This window comes from Nematolebias whitei, chromosome 5 (assembly GCF_014905685.2).
Source record: "Nematolebias whitei isolate Nwh7 chromosome 5, NemWhi1, whole genome shotgun sequence".
Lineage (NCBI taxonomy): Eukaryota > Metazoa > Chordata > Actinopteri > Cyprinodontiformes > Rivulidae > Nematolebias > Nematolebias whitei.
The window spans coordinates 30322733-30339952 of NC_056502.1; the positions used below are offsets into that span (position 1 = coordinate 30322733).

At 39.9% G+C, this 17220-nt stretch overlaps 1 protein-coding gene across 1 annotated transcript in view; it reads right to left on the reverse strand.

Moving 5' to 3' along the window:
• The window catches only part of LOC119410180 (eukaryotic translation initiation factor 3 subunit H), a gene marked incomplete in the record, with an annotated part of 130877 nt that overhangs the window by 57196 nt on the left and 56461 nt on the right, over positions 1 to 17220 (reverse strand). The window contains 1 exon segment of the mRNA XM_037677092.1: positions 4438 to 4537. Coding sequence (XP_037533020.1) covers positions 4438 to 4537 — 100 coding nt within the window.

The window sequence follows — 17220 nt, forward strand, 5'->3', positions numbered from 1 at the left end:
CTGGTTGAATTTTCAGGTCCTCCGTTGAATTCATACAGGAAGAGGTTAATAAGACAATGAGAAAGGTTTGTAGGAGTGTGGGACGGGTTTATAAAGCCATTATATATATATGAAAACGGAACCCCCGCGATAGGTGAGGGATCACTGTGCTTCGTCGTTTTACTGAGGACTCTAAATTTAGGACTTTAATCTATGTTGTACCTCCAACTAGAAAGTACATCCAAGGATTCGTTCATTATTTGACATTCCATCACATGTGGTACATGTGGTGGAACAAAATTTTGTACACAGGGTCCCAGTTACATCCAACAAAAGTACAAAATGTAAAAGAAAAACAGTAATGAGATCTAAGATATGAACTAAGAAAAATGTTCATAAAAATACACTAAGCCCTAATAGTATAAAAACAATACGCCGAACAACAGCACGAACATGAGTCTGTGTGAGCAGATGAGTACGAATGAACACAGCAACATGAAACAGATCAGCAGCAACATTGAAACAGATCAGAAGCAACATGAAACAGATCAGCAGCAACGTGATTTTTTTCACAGTGATTATTCTGGTTAGAGATTTATGAGTCTAACAGCCTCAGGGTAGAAGCTGTTCCTCAGTCTAGTGGTTCTACACTTTATGCTCTCTCAGCCTTCTGCCTGAGGGGAGTGGGGCAAAAAGTGTGCGTGCTGGGTGAGTGAGGTCCTTCATGATGCAGGTGGCCCTCTTCCTGCATCTGGAGGTGTAGATGTCTGTGATGGTGGGGAGACTGACTCCAACAGTCTTCTGTGCAGCCTTCACCACTCTCTGCAAAGCTTTTCTTTCTGCAGCTGTGCAGCCTCCATGCCACACGTTGATGCTGGAGCACAGGATGCTCTCCACTGCACACCTGTAGAAGGTGGTGAGGACTGAACTTCTCAGACCAGCTCATCTCAGCCGCCTGAAGAAGTAGAGTCTCTGATGAGCTTTCTTGATCAGGCTGGTGGTGTTGTTGCTCCGGCTGAGGTTGTCATTCAGGTGTACACCCAAGTACTTGCAACTGGAGACTACTTCCACTGCAGATCCTCTTACGTTCAGGGGAAGGGAGGATGTATTTGTTCCGTTTGAAGTCCACAACCATCTCCTTTGTCTCTTCACATTGATGTGAAGGTTATTCTCTTTGCACCAGCTCTCCAAGTGTTCCACCTCCTGCCTGTAGCTGGACTCAACATTGTTTGTGATGCATCCCACCACCTCTGTATCGTCTGCAAACTTTATAATGTGACAGCCTGGATGGGTAGGTGCACAATCATACGTGAGCAGAGTGAACAGGAGAGGGCTCAGCACACAGCCCTGAGGGGAGCTGCTAGTGCTGAGGGTTATGGTGGAGGAGGAGAAGTTGTGGATCCTCTGTTTGTTAAGAAGTCTAGTACCCAGTTGTAGATGGAGGGGCTTAGTCCTAGTGTGAGTAGTTTGTCAATCAGTGTTTGGGGGATCAAGGTGTTGAAGGCAGACGTGAAGTCCACAAAGAACATACAGACATAGGGGTTCTTCTGCTCCAGGTGGGTGAGAGCAGTGTGGACCACAGAGGAGATGGTGTCTTCTGTAGATCGATTCTCGCGGTACGCATACCGATGAGGGTCCTCGTTGTTGTTGATGTTAGCTTTGATGTGAGTCATGACCAGTTTTTCGAAACAATTAGCGACTATCGGGGTGAGGGCAACTGGCCGGTAGTCATTCAGACCAGTCGCTGTCGAGCTCTTTGGGACTGGGATGATGGTTGTGGTCTTCAGGCAGGTGGGAACTGTTGTCAGGGTGAGGGACGAGTTAAAGACGTCAGCAAGCACCTCGCAGAGCTGATCAGCACAGTCTTGTATAATACGATACTCTTCCAGAGTATCTTATTAATATTTCTGCTTGTACATTTTCATCAAAGTATTTTTCTCTCCATTAATTAGAAATCAAAACCAGACGGGAAATAATAAACATAATTTAGCCGATTATTGTAATTTTGTTCTTAAACACAAAGGGGTTTTGAAAAGGACAGCTGACATTATAAACACGTGTGAATCAGTAGGTCCGAGGGGAAACTTACCTTCAACAAAACTAGAGCTTGGTTACATTTTTTTTTTTTAAGTAAGAAAGGAGGGTCTTAGTTTATCCTCAGTAGTTAAACAAGAGTACTGATTATGGCATATTATACACCTGTCAACAAACTATTATACAGAAATCTTTAGCAAAAGCCTGGACAAGCAAAGACCTTTGACCTTGATTTGTGACTTTGACCTTGGAGCTGGGACGATGAAAAGATTGTGCAACACTGTCTAGTGATGGTATATATGCGGATAAAGTTTTTTAAACTATCTTGAGCAGATCAGAGGTTATAGGCGGGACAAGAGACCGATGGACGGAGACTACACCTCAGTGTGTCCCACCTTTTGATGGGCGTATAATAATCAAATTGTTCCACTGCATGTCGTTTGCCTAAAATCTTCAAAGCTGCTTCTTTTTCAATAAATGGAAAGATTTGGTGCAACTATACCACCTATTTTGTGCTTTTCTAAGAATTTTATTGTATAAAAAAATTATTAGTTATTATTATTTTATAATCCTGAGTGCAAACTATGTCAGAATGCAAAGTGGCGTGTGCAGTCCTGACTCCTTCCTATAATCAACATCCACCATGTCTTTCTGACATGAGCCTGTAAACACGAAATAGAAAAGTTACTTTTGTCCCACATAAAGTTAATAAAAGCGACTAACGTGTTTAATTCAGCCTATTGTATGTGTATGAGCTACAAACTGATGTCTGTTCATCTAAACCAGCTTGTTAGATACTTATTCTGTGATCAACACACTTTGAATGACAGCACCAGCACCAAAGGTGTTTAAATACATCTGTTAGGTATGTGCAGTGTCATTAAACTGAAGAAAGAAAGAGTTAAATTTATAACTTTGTAACCTACTTTGTATTCCTGGAAGAGTGTCGCCTCAGGCGAACTTTAGGATGACTCTGAGGTACAGAGGGGGACTCATATCAGTATGAAATACAGGGGGTCTTTAGGAAAAATCCTTAATTATCTAAAAACTGTTTAAGATTTGGACACATTTGTCAGTTTGAGGTGCTTTAAAGTATTTGCTGCATACTATGACCTTTCCAAATGCCTGCAGCACGACACAAAGCACCGTCAACGAGGAAGGAGAAGGACACTTTCTACCATAGGCAGGACAAATTACCCAACCGTGCTGGACTTTGGCACTTAATGTCATGCTCTCTCAAAGTTGGGCCCCCACTGGACGAAGGCAAAGGTTGCCTGCACAGGCAGACTAATTTGATGCTTTAGATTGTGTGCTGAAGTGGACACTATTAACCACTGCCTGCACAGCCCAGTGGAGATGGAGGACAGTTCAAAGAAACGCGTCCACTCAACACGCATCTCTCTGTGCCTTTCATTTCGATAAAAGGTGAGCAACATATGCAAGATTATGGAACTTCAAATACAGCAATTTGAACAGGGACTTAGTTTTTTATCCTGTGGGCTGTAGAGGGGGGAGGGAACACCTGGAGTTCTGCATCTTTGTAGAGAAAAAACAAAACAACCCCTAACAGTATTATTTAGATTTTAGGCCAAATCTGAAAATCATACGGCAGTGAAAAGATTGCGATAATGTGTTGATATTGTCCTTTACTGTCCTGCCCTGCTTCAATCATACGCTTGTTTGGAACACAAACAGTGACAGATTGGAGCCATAATAAATCATAGGAACTAATGAAAAGCTGCAGAAATGAGAGGGATCTTGACTCTGGGCCAAACACAGTCGGTCAATAACAGACTGGCGAGCAAGAGAGAAAAACGTGAGGAAAAGAACAGAGGAGATAGAAAAGAGCAGTGAACCAGAGCTTTTAAATTGTCCTTCCACCTGCAAGTAAACTCTGCAGGAGTGAGGATGTAAATCTGACGGTTCTGAATTAACCGTTACTTAATGCCTACGGGACTTCTTTATTGGATAGACATGCTCGCATTGGTTGAACGTGCGCGCTGTGCCCTCGTGCGCATGTTTATGTATGCCAGAGAGGACTGCTCCAAACTGCCAGGAAAATGGTCCCCTCATTACGTTCATTTTTAGCTGCAATTTAAAAGCAATTACGATAAGCCTTGGGGTCAGAAAGAGCGTAAACATGGTACATTTGTTTGACGGGCAAGGGCGAGCGGATAAATCATCATCATCAGCATCCATCTCCAACTGCCACTAAATGACTCCCTCGTGGACGCAGGAGGGTCAATTTGCATCTGCTGAACAAACAGAATGAAAAAGGTGCAAAAGCTAAAAAAATTAAATCTAAATCACTATGAACTTTGTTTTACACACAAAAGTAAATATATTTGAAAGACCCTTTTGTGTGCATTTGGTGAAGCAAGAAGCGGTGGTCATGTCTTTGAGGCGTTTACTGGTGATACCCACCCCTCTGGCGTGAAGTCCTTCTCTTTGCAGATCTCCATGAGTTTGGGGGTTAGCCTGTACGCTTTGAGGGACAGGGATCCTTGGGCCGTTTTGATGGGGTCTGGAATTAGAAAATCAAGATTACAATTAAAATACTGGCTTAAATTTGATGATTCCACATTTAAAATCAGATTTCTTGTTAAACTTTGTAAACTAAGGTTTTACCAAGTGTACACCAGTCAGCAGCAGTCCAGCTGCTGATTCAGAGAGCTTACTTTATTTCTATAGTGCCCATCGCTGGAGAGCCTGAGTGAGAGCATTAGTCACAGGAACACAATTTAAACAGTTTAGAAAGGTTTTTCTTTAAAGGCTCCTTGTTCAGTTCAGTCGACAACTGCTTCAAAGTAACACTTCATGTCGCTGGAAGTGGGGTTCTGTGGCAAAGTGACACAGAGTTAACATTTTATGTGTTCTAGATAGTTTTTAGATCTATTTTTGGATATTAAAAATATTTATTTAAAGCTCTCCGTTTTTGTTATCTGTGAGCACAAATAGCAGCTGTAGCATTTCAAGTGCAGACTGAAGACAATCAGGGGCGAAATGAAGTTTTTCTTCATAAATACTTGTGTTGCAATACTGACAGTGATGTAAAGGTTTTAAAAACACTATTACATGGTTATATATACATGACGGCAGCCATTTTGGATTCTGATAAAGCAACCCAGTTTTTGATAGTGGTCTTTCTTGCACCTAGATGTAGCCACACACACCAAGACGCACGGTGCCTCTCTTGTTTTTCAAGTTATCATGCTCACAACATGCACAGACTGACAGACGATACTGCCAACTCCCCCTCTTTGGTCAGCAGGGGGGTCAATAAACAGGATTATATTTGTGACTCTAATACAGTGGTTTGTATTCACACTGCTTACTGTTACATGCCACTGCCATTATTAGCTAAAGTCATAATAAATGGGGAGTGGTGGTGCAGAGGTTAGAAGATGGGCCTGTGATCAGAAAGTCGCAGGTTCACCTCCCGGTACAGTCAACATCAAAATGTGGGTGGAAAAAGTGAAACACCCACACCTCCCTCCACCCTCATTCGCCCCACTCTGGGCCCCTGAGCAAGGCCCTTAACCCCCACCATCTGCTCCCTAAACAGGTCTCTCTTGAAAATGAGTTCTCGTGGCTCAATGAGACTAACTGGATAAATAAAGGGTAAATGAAAATAAAACCTGGAAATGAACTCTATCCTCACACTGAAAGGAGTTTATTGCAGGTTTAGTCAATATTACATCAAAATCTTTCACTTGCTGATATAAGCACCTAAATGAACAACATCTTGAAAGAGTTATTCATTTTGTTCTGTTACTTGAAAATTATTATGATTGAAATAATTGTTTGAAAAAAGGGGCAGATATAATAAGATTTTTTCTTCTTTCTGCTGCCTTTCATTTTAAATATTTTGTATCTTTTTTTATATTGTTATGGAATTGTTTTGTACTTTTTTAAAATGAATAAACTTTATACCATATCATACCATCTAGGGCCTCCTTTTTTTTATAAAATCACAGTATCCACCTGACAATAAATGATGGCAGCCGTTTTTCAAGATGGCTGCCATTTGTGAGGTGAAAACCTGTTTTATCCATGTACTATTTGAATGACTGCCTTTCATGCTAACCTGAATGTAGTGGCAGATGTGAGTGGTATTGCTTTGGTATGAAATGCTCACAGCTTTGTGCTGAAGCGATGAGTAGAACAAAGTAGTTCTGGGTCATTGTCAAATTGTAATCAGTCAAAATGCATGAAACGTTTTAAGTAATACCACTGTTTTCATATCATGACCTCCCATCCCTCATTTATAACAATAATATACTTTTACACTCATGGTTTTCTAAATAATAATGTTTCTGACTCCAGAATTGAACTTACCATGCACAAAACCCTAAATTTTGATGCAAAGATGGGGACATTTGAATGACTCAGTATCAATTCAGGCCAAAAACACACAAAAAATGACTTCCAAAGGCAGCCATCTTGAAAAATGTATGCAGTTTTTCCAGGTAAATATCATAATTTTTGGAAAATATATGTCTATGAGATGATTTGTGCCAAATGTTATGCTTGTATCACCAAGTGAATGATTGCTTTACTAATCTGCAGCACTAAGACTCACATTTTCACAACAACATACTGATACAACTGAAAAATCAAAGAATAAATAGAAGCAAATGCAGTTTCAGTGAATAACCATAATGTACAGTTTGATCTCGTTTGACAGATTTTAATCACTTATTGTTATTGCGCTATAGTGGAAAAATGTGGCTTTCTTTTAATGACGTCTAAATCTGAGCAGTTAAGAAGTGCAGAGGGAGCAGGCCAGCCCATTTCAACATTCCCATCTATTATAGAAAATATTAAGCCAAGTTTTAACAGTAAGTTTCTAACAGTGGTGATAGAGTGCTGTGCAAACATTTACTCTTTAAACTTGTAATTTTCTGTCTAAGAAGAGAAACTTCTTTAAAAGTATTGTTGAGCAGTAAATCTCCAGGCTTTGTGAAGGTCTTTTAGAGTATTTATCTGGACATTTAATGCATTTTCCCCCCATTCATTTTTAGTTTAGTCCTTGTACCAGACTGTTGGGCATATCTCAGCTGGGTGTCCACTGCGACCTTAAAAACTCAAGAAACAAGTGGGAGCTAAAAGAAATAGTGTCGGTCCTAAAAACAAAAAAGCTCTCCAACATATGGATGGTGAAAGACAGTTTAGCAAAGCTTCTTTACTAGGTTCTATTTCCTATATTAATACAACTCTGGTTTGTCGTTTGAGTCTGTAATAAGAGTCTAAACAATGACAAGCAGCAGGCCGATGTCCCCCTCACTAAGGGATTTGAATAGTGAATGTTTGTAGTTTTTAAGACGAGTGTTTTTCTGAACTGGAGTTGAACAGGAAATGCAAGTAAACCTGAATGTTTTTGGTGCAAGATATTTGAGTGGGGGCGGCACGGTGGAACAGTTGGTAGAGCTGTCACCTCTCAGCAAGAAGGTCACTGGACCAAATCCCAGCCAGGGGGTCTTTCTGGGTGGAGTTTGCATGTTCTCTCCGTGCATGCGTGGGTTTTCTCTGGGTTCTCCGGTTTCCTCCCACAGACCTAAGCATAGATGCTAGACTGACTGGTAACTCTAAACTGTCTCTAGGTGTGAGTGAGAGAGTGAATGGGTGTTTGTCTTGTTTGTCTCTATGTGTCCCTGTGATAGACCTGTCCAGGATGTCCCCCACCTCTGGCACAGTGTCTGCTGGATATGGGCACCAGTGACCCCTGGGACCCAAAAAGGAAGAAGTGGGTAAAAGATAATGGATGGATGGATGGATGGATGGATGGATGGATGGATGGATGGATGGATGGATGGATGGATATTCAAGTGGTATAGGAAATACACTGTAGAGAAGAACAGAAGTAGCTTTTTTATTTTATTTTTTTATTGTCTGATGTTGCACAGAGTGACGGATCCTGGCAAGTGGAGAGATCAATTTTATCCACCAGGCACAACGGTGGAGCCAGGGGGTGGTCAGTGGTGGCCTCAGCCACTACAGATTCATCTTCAGCCACCCCACCAGCCACCCCAATCATTTGAGGAAATTATACTTTTGAGCAACAGAAAAGCTGAAAGCATAGTTTCCTAAAATGATAGGGGTGGCTGATTTACATATTATATGGTGGTGGCCATCTTGGATTTTGACTTGGCAACCCAATTTTTTAGAGTGACCGTTTGTTTTGTTTTTTACACATAGATGCAGCCACACTTAGATATGCAAGTTGGCAATTTGCTTATTTTTGAAGTTATCCAGCTCACAAGGTTACATTTATGCCTACATGGCTGCAGCCATCTTGGATTTTGACATGGCAACCCAGTTTTGGAAAGGAACCTTTCTTATACATAGATGTAGTCGCACACCAAAATAAAAGTTGGTGTTTCATTTATGTTTCAAATCATCATGCTCACAACATGCACAGATGAACGGACAGGCCAAGGGTATTTTCAATTCCCCTTCTTCGCTCTGCGATGGGGGACAAAAACAACCTTTTTCCTGGAAGAGATGGCGTGACTGGACAATGTAAAACCTGACATTCAAATGTCTGGAGAACTGTTGATTTAAACTACCAGGAAAATTTGCAAGAAAGCAATCAAAGCAAGGATAATCCTGAGCAGTAACAATAAGTTAATGCAACAAGTTTGTTTCATAGTAACAAATGCAAAAACCATAAATGGGAAAACTGACTGAAACTGAACAGTCCCACAGCAAGCAAACTACAGTGCAACTAAGATTTCATCGTCACACATTCCCTACAAACAGCCAGCTGTGACAAACCATTTGCCTATAGATCATCGAGTCCCTGCAAAGACGGAGAGTTGACGGTGAGTTCATCTCCACCGAAGACGTAGAGGGCCAGCATGAAGTTAGCTCTTTCAAATCCATAGAGAGCATGCAGACTGAATTAATACAGAGTGGTACAGATAAAGATAGAGTTTCCTCAATCTGGGCACAAAGATGAAATCTTTTCCTTCAAGCAGAGGACAGTCTGTGTTGAGTAGCACAGGCACTCCTTCAGGCTTTAGTTTTAATGTATAAAAAACAATAATGAAAAAAAGTTAATTTATTTTTGGATAAATCATCTCAGCATAAATCAAATTGTCAAGGTGTCCAAGGATGATGTTTATATTGACTTTTTCAATATATTAACTAAATCAGTTCTGAGGCTAATTATTTTACAACACATACCTAATCCTAAAGCTCTAATTAGCTCCATATGTGCTTCAATTGTATTTTTTATAACTGTTAATCTTACAGTTAAATGTTTTACAAATTAACCTGATCAGTTTAACAACCTACTGGAAGCTCAAGCTGTCACTGAACAAAAGCTATTTACCTGCTCAGCCAATTGATTCTTTCATCGGTATGAAATGATCGGTGAGCTAATGACAAAAAGAACAAAAAAGGAATCAATTTTAACCTCCCCTTTGACTTTAAACGGAGATAATGTAAATTCCTCTGGGGCGCTTTGATCCGTTAAGTGCTGCATTATTGATTGACATTAGTAGGAGGTCTCGTTGAGAATGAGGAAAGGCTCGCTGCCCGACTGCCTGCCTGGCCAGCAGGCAGACAGAAACACATCAGAGTTACAGCTGGAAGACGAGATTCGTCTGAAATGTCGCTCTTCTGTTTTCAAAATCAGGGAACAACAGGAGCCCAAGATGTTATAGCAAAAGAAGACTCTGACAAGCATAGTCCTTCAGCACTAAAAATAGTCAAATCCTTTCAGTCGACTCACTCGATACTGCACATCAAGTATGGGCTGAAGACACCTCTAATCACGCTTTTAGGCAAATGATGTGATGATGACAAGCGACCAGCACAGCCTGCTCTATTTATCAGTCAGTCATCACCGCCAGAGTCATCTGGAGTCAAACCAATTCAAAATGGCTGCCACAGCTCTGCTAAAAGAAAAATGCCTATAATTCAGTCAATTTCCCATATTCTGAGCTCAAATCTGATGTGGTGGTAGCTAACTCATACTCCAAAGGCTAACAGATTGAGTGAAAGCTCACAATATTGCTGTAAATCAGTGGTTCTCACCAGGGCTTAATTTGTAAACCGATTATTGCTGGAAAACAAATAGCAGGTGGACTGGTGAGGTATGGGGTGGGAGTCTGGGGGTCCTGCCCCAGAAAATTTTGAATAAAGTAGATGTGATTTCCTGCATTTTGGTATATTTTAACGGGTTGTTAAACATCTACGTTTACGTCCATTGGTAAACACTCTGCTTCTGTCAAGCATACTATACATACACTGTCCCTAATCGTTGTTGTCTGACTCCACATGTGAAATCTCCAGGCGCCATCTCCGTATGGGCTCCTATCCACATATGACTGCCTGGTTAGCTCAGCACTCACCCCCACCACTCTTTTAGGGGCAGAGATTTTTTTAAGAGTAGACGTGGAAATGCTTTTTGAATGGGCAGCTCGTATGCTCGTAAGTGTCTGTTATGTTTAAAATGAGTGTTTATGCAATTATTTTCAGTTTACATATCCAACATAAATTTTATTTGTTCAAGGCAGTCATATTTGTTCATAACTTTATTATTAGTAAGCCTAAAGATACTGGATCCAAGCAGTTACCGGAGCACATCCTGTCAAAATAAGAGCGTTCCCAGATCCTGTTCCGGCAGGAACTGTCTCAAACTAAGCACTGGCTCTCACCCCTGGGGGTCTGCGAGCTGGTGCTTGGGGTCCGCAAAAAATTAATAAAATACAATATATATATATATTTTTTACAAGCACGTAGATGTTTAGTAACCCATTAAAATACACCAAAATGTAGGAAATTGCATCTACTTTATTAAAAACTTTCTGGGGGAGGACCCCCAGATTCATTCCGGCATTGATCAGTTTATAAATTAAGCCCTCTTACTTGGTCTGACTACTGCTGTTATGATTCTGTTCAGTTTTATGTAAAGAGTTTTCTGTAATAATTTGAAGAAATGTTAATACATTGATTATGTACATTATGTGAATAGGTAAAGTTTAACAGTGGTTTAGATACTGTTAATTTTCTCTAAACTGTAATTTTTGGAAGTTGAAATAAAAAACAAAAACAATTGTTAATTAAGTGTGTCTTGAATGAAAAATATCCCATGTTTAAAAGTATAAACATTGTGATGATAACAAGCAACCAGCAAAAGTTTTAGCATTATAAACATTGTATTAACACTATTAAAGAACGAGTCTTAAATATTTATGTTACATAATATTTCCATTGCATTAAAGAGACAAATTGAAGAAAATTATTAATAAACATGAGGGTGATGAGGAGGTCCACGAAACTTTTTCTCCCCTGTAAGGGGTCCCTGAACCCATAAAGCTTGACAATCCTTGTTCTAGATGGAGTCATTTTAAGGTTTGACCAAAACAACTTTAACATCATTTCTCAACATATGATGCTCTCAAACCTTTGGCATGAAAGGTGGCGAGCAAAATGCTCTCCTTCACTCTAGGCCTTTACTTGAATTAAAAAAGGTTCAACTCAGAGAGACTGTACGTATTTTTTGTGTCATCCTGGATTTACAGTCTGACAAATCACAGACAGTAAAACTCAGAACCATTACAGAAGAGCAACACAGGCTGAAAATACAGTCCTGACAGTGTGACATTTGGATGATGTTCAAACTTAATTACTTGTCTTTAGTTTGTAAAGTCTGATGCACAAGTCTTGCTAGTTTTAAAACACTTTTGAAAAAAAAAAAAAATCCTCTAACAAAACGGATTAGAAGTTACAGCCAGTTAATTATGCAGCTTTCCATGAGATGTATTAAAACACTGCTTCAGAACTCAGTCACTTAGAGTGGTCATAAATTTACATTTATTTCACACAAACTTTAAAATTAACACTTTGGTGCTAGTCTTCATTTGATGTCATGTTGATTTACTATTGCCTTTAGAAAAATAAGCATTACATGGCACAGCAATGGTCATACAACACTTAGGAGTAGCTCTTAATTTTTATTAAAGCAGTACTTACAGGGGCATCATGTTCATTAGTGTTGTGTTGATGACTTCCAGCCATCCTTCTAATCCAGTTTGTCTTGCTGCTCATTTCTCTACTGCTGGCCTTAACCAGAAAAGGCTAATGGTACTTTACCTCACTCAGCCAAGGTCTATAACTTTTCCTCACCCATGAAGCTTCAATACCTGACATGACATGATGGCCTTTTAGGAGGGTTTCAGAGGCCAACAGCTCTGCCTGACTGACTGAGTCAGACTCAGTCAAGAAAAATCACATATTTCTATGGTGTCTAATTACTATGTCACTCAGCTTCTACTCTCAAAACCCCTACAATTAATTTCCAATCCTTGTCCTGTGTCATAGCGTCTTTATAAAAAGGATTTGTTATGTATTACTGTCAAAACATCCACTTCAATGGATGAATCTCTCATCAAAAATCCCTTAACTGGATGACCTCTGGTTCATTGCCCCCACATTTTCTCTGCCATTTTTGTGCATAAATTCCCAAGTGGTTCATCAGCTTTATGTGGACGGACTCAACACAAAAAACTGACATTTTTATTTGCATAACGTATTTTTTGGCCTAGAAGTTGCACCTTTCTGCCTAAATTTGCATACCCTGAGACTTATATGCCAAAGAGACTTATTTATGTTTTTCCCCCATATTTATAAACCAATTGTTGACTGAGATATGACCGTTTTCATTCATTCTGACATTGAAAATATTGAACACTACCATTTTCAGCCAAAAGATGGTGCTCGAGCAGTATGGCCTGCCGTTGTGTCATGTTATAGGTAAAAGTTGCTATTAATGACACAATCGGCTTGCCATACCAAGCCATCTTCGTCCAGCTCTGGGATCATGCCTGGAGCAACCGTCAAATCAACTTCATTTTGGTGTCACAATAATTAGTAATTATTGTCAAATTTAAGAAGAAATGTTTGTTAATTTGTTTTGAGTGTAGTACCTTTTTTCGACCACTGGATGGCAGTATAAGACTGTTTGAACTGAAGGATGGATAGTGAGTGAGCGAGCAGTGTGTCTCTAAGTAGCACTTTGGCCAACAGTGTTGTTTTAAAGTGCTCTATAAATAAAGTTGTATTGTAAGAAAAATGAGAGGGAGGCTCCTTGACATGACATGGGCTGTCTCTCTTCAGTTCTCAAAATGGCGGATGCTCTGTGTGGTTTGAGCTCTTTAGCATAGCATTTTTCACACAAAGCTTTAAATTAAAAAAGAAAAAAAAATCAGTAAACAAGTTCTCAGCTTCTTTTTGCAGAAAAAACAACTTTTTACACGAAGGCACGTGTTTCAACCATGAACTTTGGAGCTTCGACGAAACACAGGTCCCGTTATATTTTATTTTAGTATTTATACATATTTTAAGGCTTTATAAACCCAGATCTCTTCGGTCAAGTGATGAACATAGTTAAGGGGGGTTGCTGGAGCTGCTTCTTCACAAAAGAGCACAGTGAAAGAAAACAGACAGACTGATGCTACGGTTACTGAGGCAATCAGAACCCGGGATACAGAGCACAATACTCTGGTTGGTCGCCTTCCATTAATCAGATAATCGTGAGTCGTGTATACAATCTTACGTTAAAAACCCACGAAACAGTGAGTCCACGAAAACCGAACCGCAAAGTAGCGAGAGACTACTGTACCCGCAGAAAATCCATGCATGCACGGAAAAAACATGCAAACTCCACCCAGAATGTGTAGAGGCGTGAGAGGGGGCAATTCCACCACCTATGCCGCCTAAACTAGTTTATTCTGTATTAAAAATGGTGGAAACAAAAAGAGTGTTTATACGAAGAGATCTTTTCAAACATCTACAACTTTGTTAGCTTGATTTTCTTCTACGTGAACCACAATAAAACATCTCAAGACGTCCATGTGACAGCTCAATTCTTAAGACTCCTTTGATTAAAATAGACCCTGAATTTGACTCGACATTGTTTAATCATGTCTATCAAAGACCACTAAAGGATTTTAATCAATTCTCTTGTAGAGGCACCACTTCTGTCTCAGGTTAAAAATAAATAAATCCTTGTACACATTATCTGAACAAGTTTTAATAATTCTGAGCATGAGATCATCTTGAATATATACAGGTCCTTCTCAAAACATTAGCATATTGTGATAAAGGTCATTATTTTCCATAATGTAATGATAAAAATGAAACTTTCATATATTTCAGATTCATTGCACACCAACTGAAATATTTCAGGTCTTTAATTGTTTTAATACTGATGATTATGGCATACAGCTCATGAAAACCCAAAATGCCTGTCCCAAAAAATTTGCATATTTCATCCCACCAATGAAAGACAAGTGTTTTTAATACAAAAAACGCCAACCTTCAAATAATCATGTTCAGTTATGCACTCAATACTTGGTCGGGAATCCTTTTGCATGAATGACTGCTTCAATGCGGCGTGGCATGGAGACAATCAGCCTGAGGCACTGCTGAGGTGTTATGGAGGCCCAGGATGCTTCAATAGCGGCCTTAAGCTCATCCAGAGTGTTGGGTCTTGCGTCTCTCAACTTTCTCTTCACAATATCCCACAGGTTCTCTATGGGGTTCAGGTCAGGAGAGTTGGCAGGCCAATTGAGCACAGTAATACCATGGTCAGTAAACCATTTACCAGTGGTTTTGGCACTGTGAGCAGGTGCCATGTCATGTTGAAAAATGAAATCTTCATCTCCATAAAGCTTTTCAGCAGATGGAAGCATGAAGTGCTCCAAAATCTCCTGATAGCTAGCTGCATTGACCCTGCCCTTGACAAAACACAGTGGACCAACACCAGCAACTGACATGGCACCCCAGACCATCACTGACTGTGGGTGCTTCACACTGGACTTCTGGCATTTTGGCATTTCCTTCTCCCCAGTCTTCCTCCAGACTCTGGCACCTTGATTTCCGAATGACATGCAAAATTTGCTTTCATCCGAAAAAGTACTTAGGACCACTGAGCAACAGTCCAGTGCTGCTTCTCTGTAGCCCAGGTCAGGTGCTTCTGCCGCTGTTTCTGGTTCAAAAGTGGCTTGACCTGGGGAATGCGGCACCTGTAGCCCATTTCCTGCACACGCCTGTGCACGGTGGCTCTGGATGTTTCTATTCCAGACTCAGTCCACTGCTTCCGCAGGTCCCCCAAGGTCTGGAATCGGCCCTTCTCCACAATCCTCCTCAGGGTCCGGTCACCTCTTCTCGTTGTGCAGCGTTTTCTGCCACACTTTTCCCTTCCCACAGACTTCCCACTGAGGTGCCTTGATACAGCACTCTGGGAACAGACTATTGTTCAGCAATTTCTTTCTGTGTCTTACCCTCTTGCTTGAGGGTGTCAATGATGGCCTTCTAGACAGCAGTCAGGTCGGCAGTCTTACCCATGTAGTGAACTAGGCCTGATGTCAAAACCTTGACCTTAGGCACCTTATGGGACAGAACCTGTCATTTCATTGATTTGAATCCAGAAATACAGGTTGACCCATCCTGAGACTTTCTTTCTTGAATTGATCAAGTGAAAGAACTCTCTTTTCTATTATCATTACTATTTTACAAATGTTTGATAATCAAATTGTGTTAGTTCAAACAATGTTTAAATGTTGAAGTGAACTACTCATTTTTAAATCAACTGTAAAACAGTAATAACGATTTTTAATCCTCATTCAAAGTGAAATCAAGTTGGAATATGTTACAGAGTAATGATTCAATTTCTTGATCGTCTGTTTGAAATGAGCAAGTGGTGTAAGTTGGTCAAAGTTCAAGTTTCGGTCAACTGCAAGTTTACTGAAAAAGAAATGTCATGTTTAACTTTTACAGCAAGATACTAGAAAAGTGACTCCACGAAGTCTGAGTTCTTCATAACAATCTTCTGTCTGTTCTTAAACAATCTTAATCTTTTTCCTTGACTTTTCATAACACCTTACATCACAAAACACACCTCTGTTTTGGTCCATCGACCAATCAGAAACTCCCAAATGAACCGGAAATAGAGCTCTTTAAATGTTGGTACTTTCTAGTTCAACCCAGTTGAAGTTGGAGTAGATGGAGAGTTCTGCAAGAGGTTCCACCTCCAGTTGAAGTTGGAGTAGATGAAGAAGTTCTGCAGGAGCTCGAGCAGTTCTGCAGTTCTGAAACTCGGCAGTTCCAGAGTCCAGAATGCTGGAATGCAGAATGCTGGAATGCAGCATGCTCAGGACATCTGCAACTAAACTGGACGTGAGAAGTTCAGAGGAATTATGAAGTCTGTTCTGGATGATCTCACGACTCCGAACGGTTCCCTACTGTCCTTACGGAGACGCTGAAAAGTGGCTTGAAGTGGAACTTTACGCCGGAACTGACATATCTTCAGAAAGGTAAAAAGTCGATTTTCAACCAAAGTGTACCGTTGGGTTAAGCTGGTCCAAAGGAGCGTGCCGTCCTGGTTAAAACAGACAAATTCCCTCACCCACCTCTCTCCAGATAAACTTCATTTTCCATCTTTAAAATTCTTCTATCCTGCTAGCAAATCATTCCAGATATTTTTAGAAATGTCTGAAGCAAAGTTTTTCAACCACCGCCGTGTGGTTAACGTTTGTTGCACTGCTGAAGTGAGAAAACAATTGCCGTGTTGTTTACTCCTTGCTAAACTAGCCTAAATAAGCTGTTGTTATTTTCAATTTTTGCCAATTAATGTAAATGTGTGATGTGTTAAACTTGATTCCGTTAATAAATGACCCACTGTCGTTGGTGAGTCAAAGATAATTAAAGTTTCCGTCCACATTTTATTAAATTCAATGCACATTATATACAGTCCAGAAAAATGAAAGAATCCGTTTTATCTATGAATATATATCAGTATATGTTCATTCTACACCCATGATTGCGGTTTTGAGTAATGAACAAGGCTGGGAGTTTTTAAAAGCCTCAGGAATCTTTTGCAGGTGTTTAGAGTTACGTCGTTGATTCAGATGGTTAGGTTAATAGCTTGTTTAGACAACCTTTTCATGATATGCTAATTTTTTGGGACAGGCATTTTGTGTTTTCATGAGCTGTATGCCATAATCATCAGTATTAAAACAATTAAAGACCTGAAATATTTCAGTTGGTGTGCAATGAATCTGAAATATATGAAAGTTTAATTTTTATCATTACATTATGGAAAATGATGACCTTTATCACAATATGCTAATGTTTTGAGAAGGACCTGTATATATATATATTTTTTTTTTTTTTTTTTTTTTTTTTTTTTTTTTT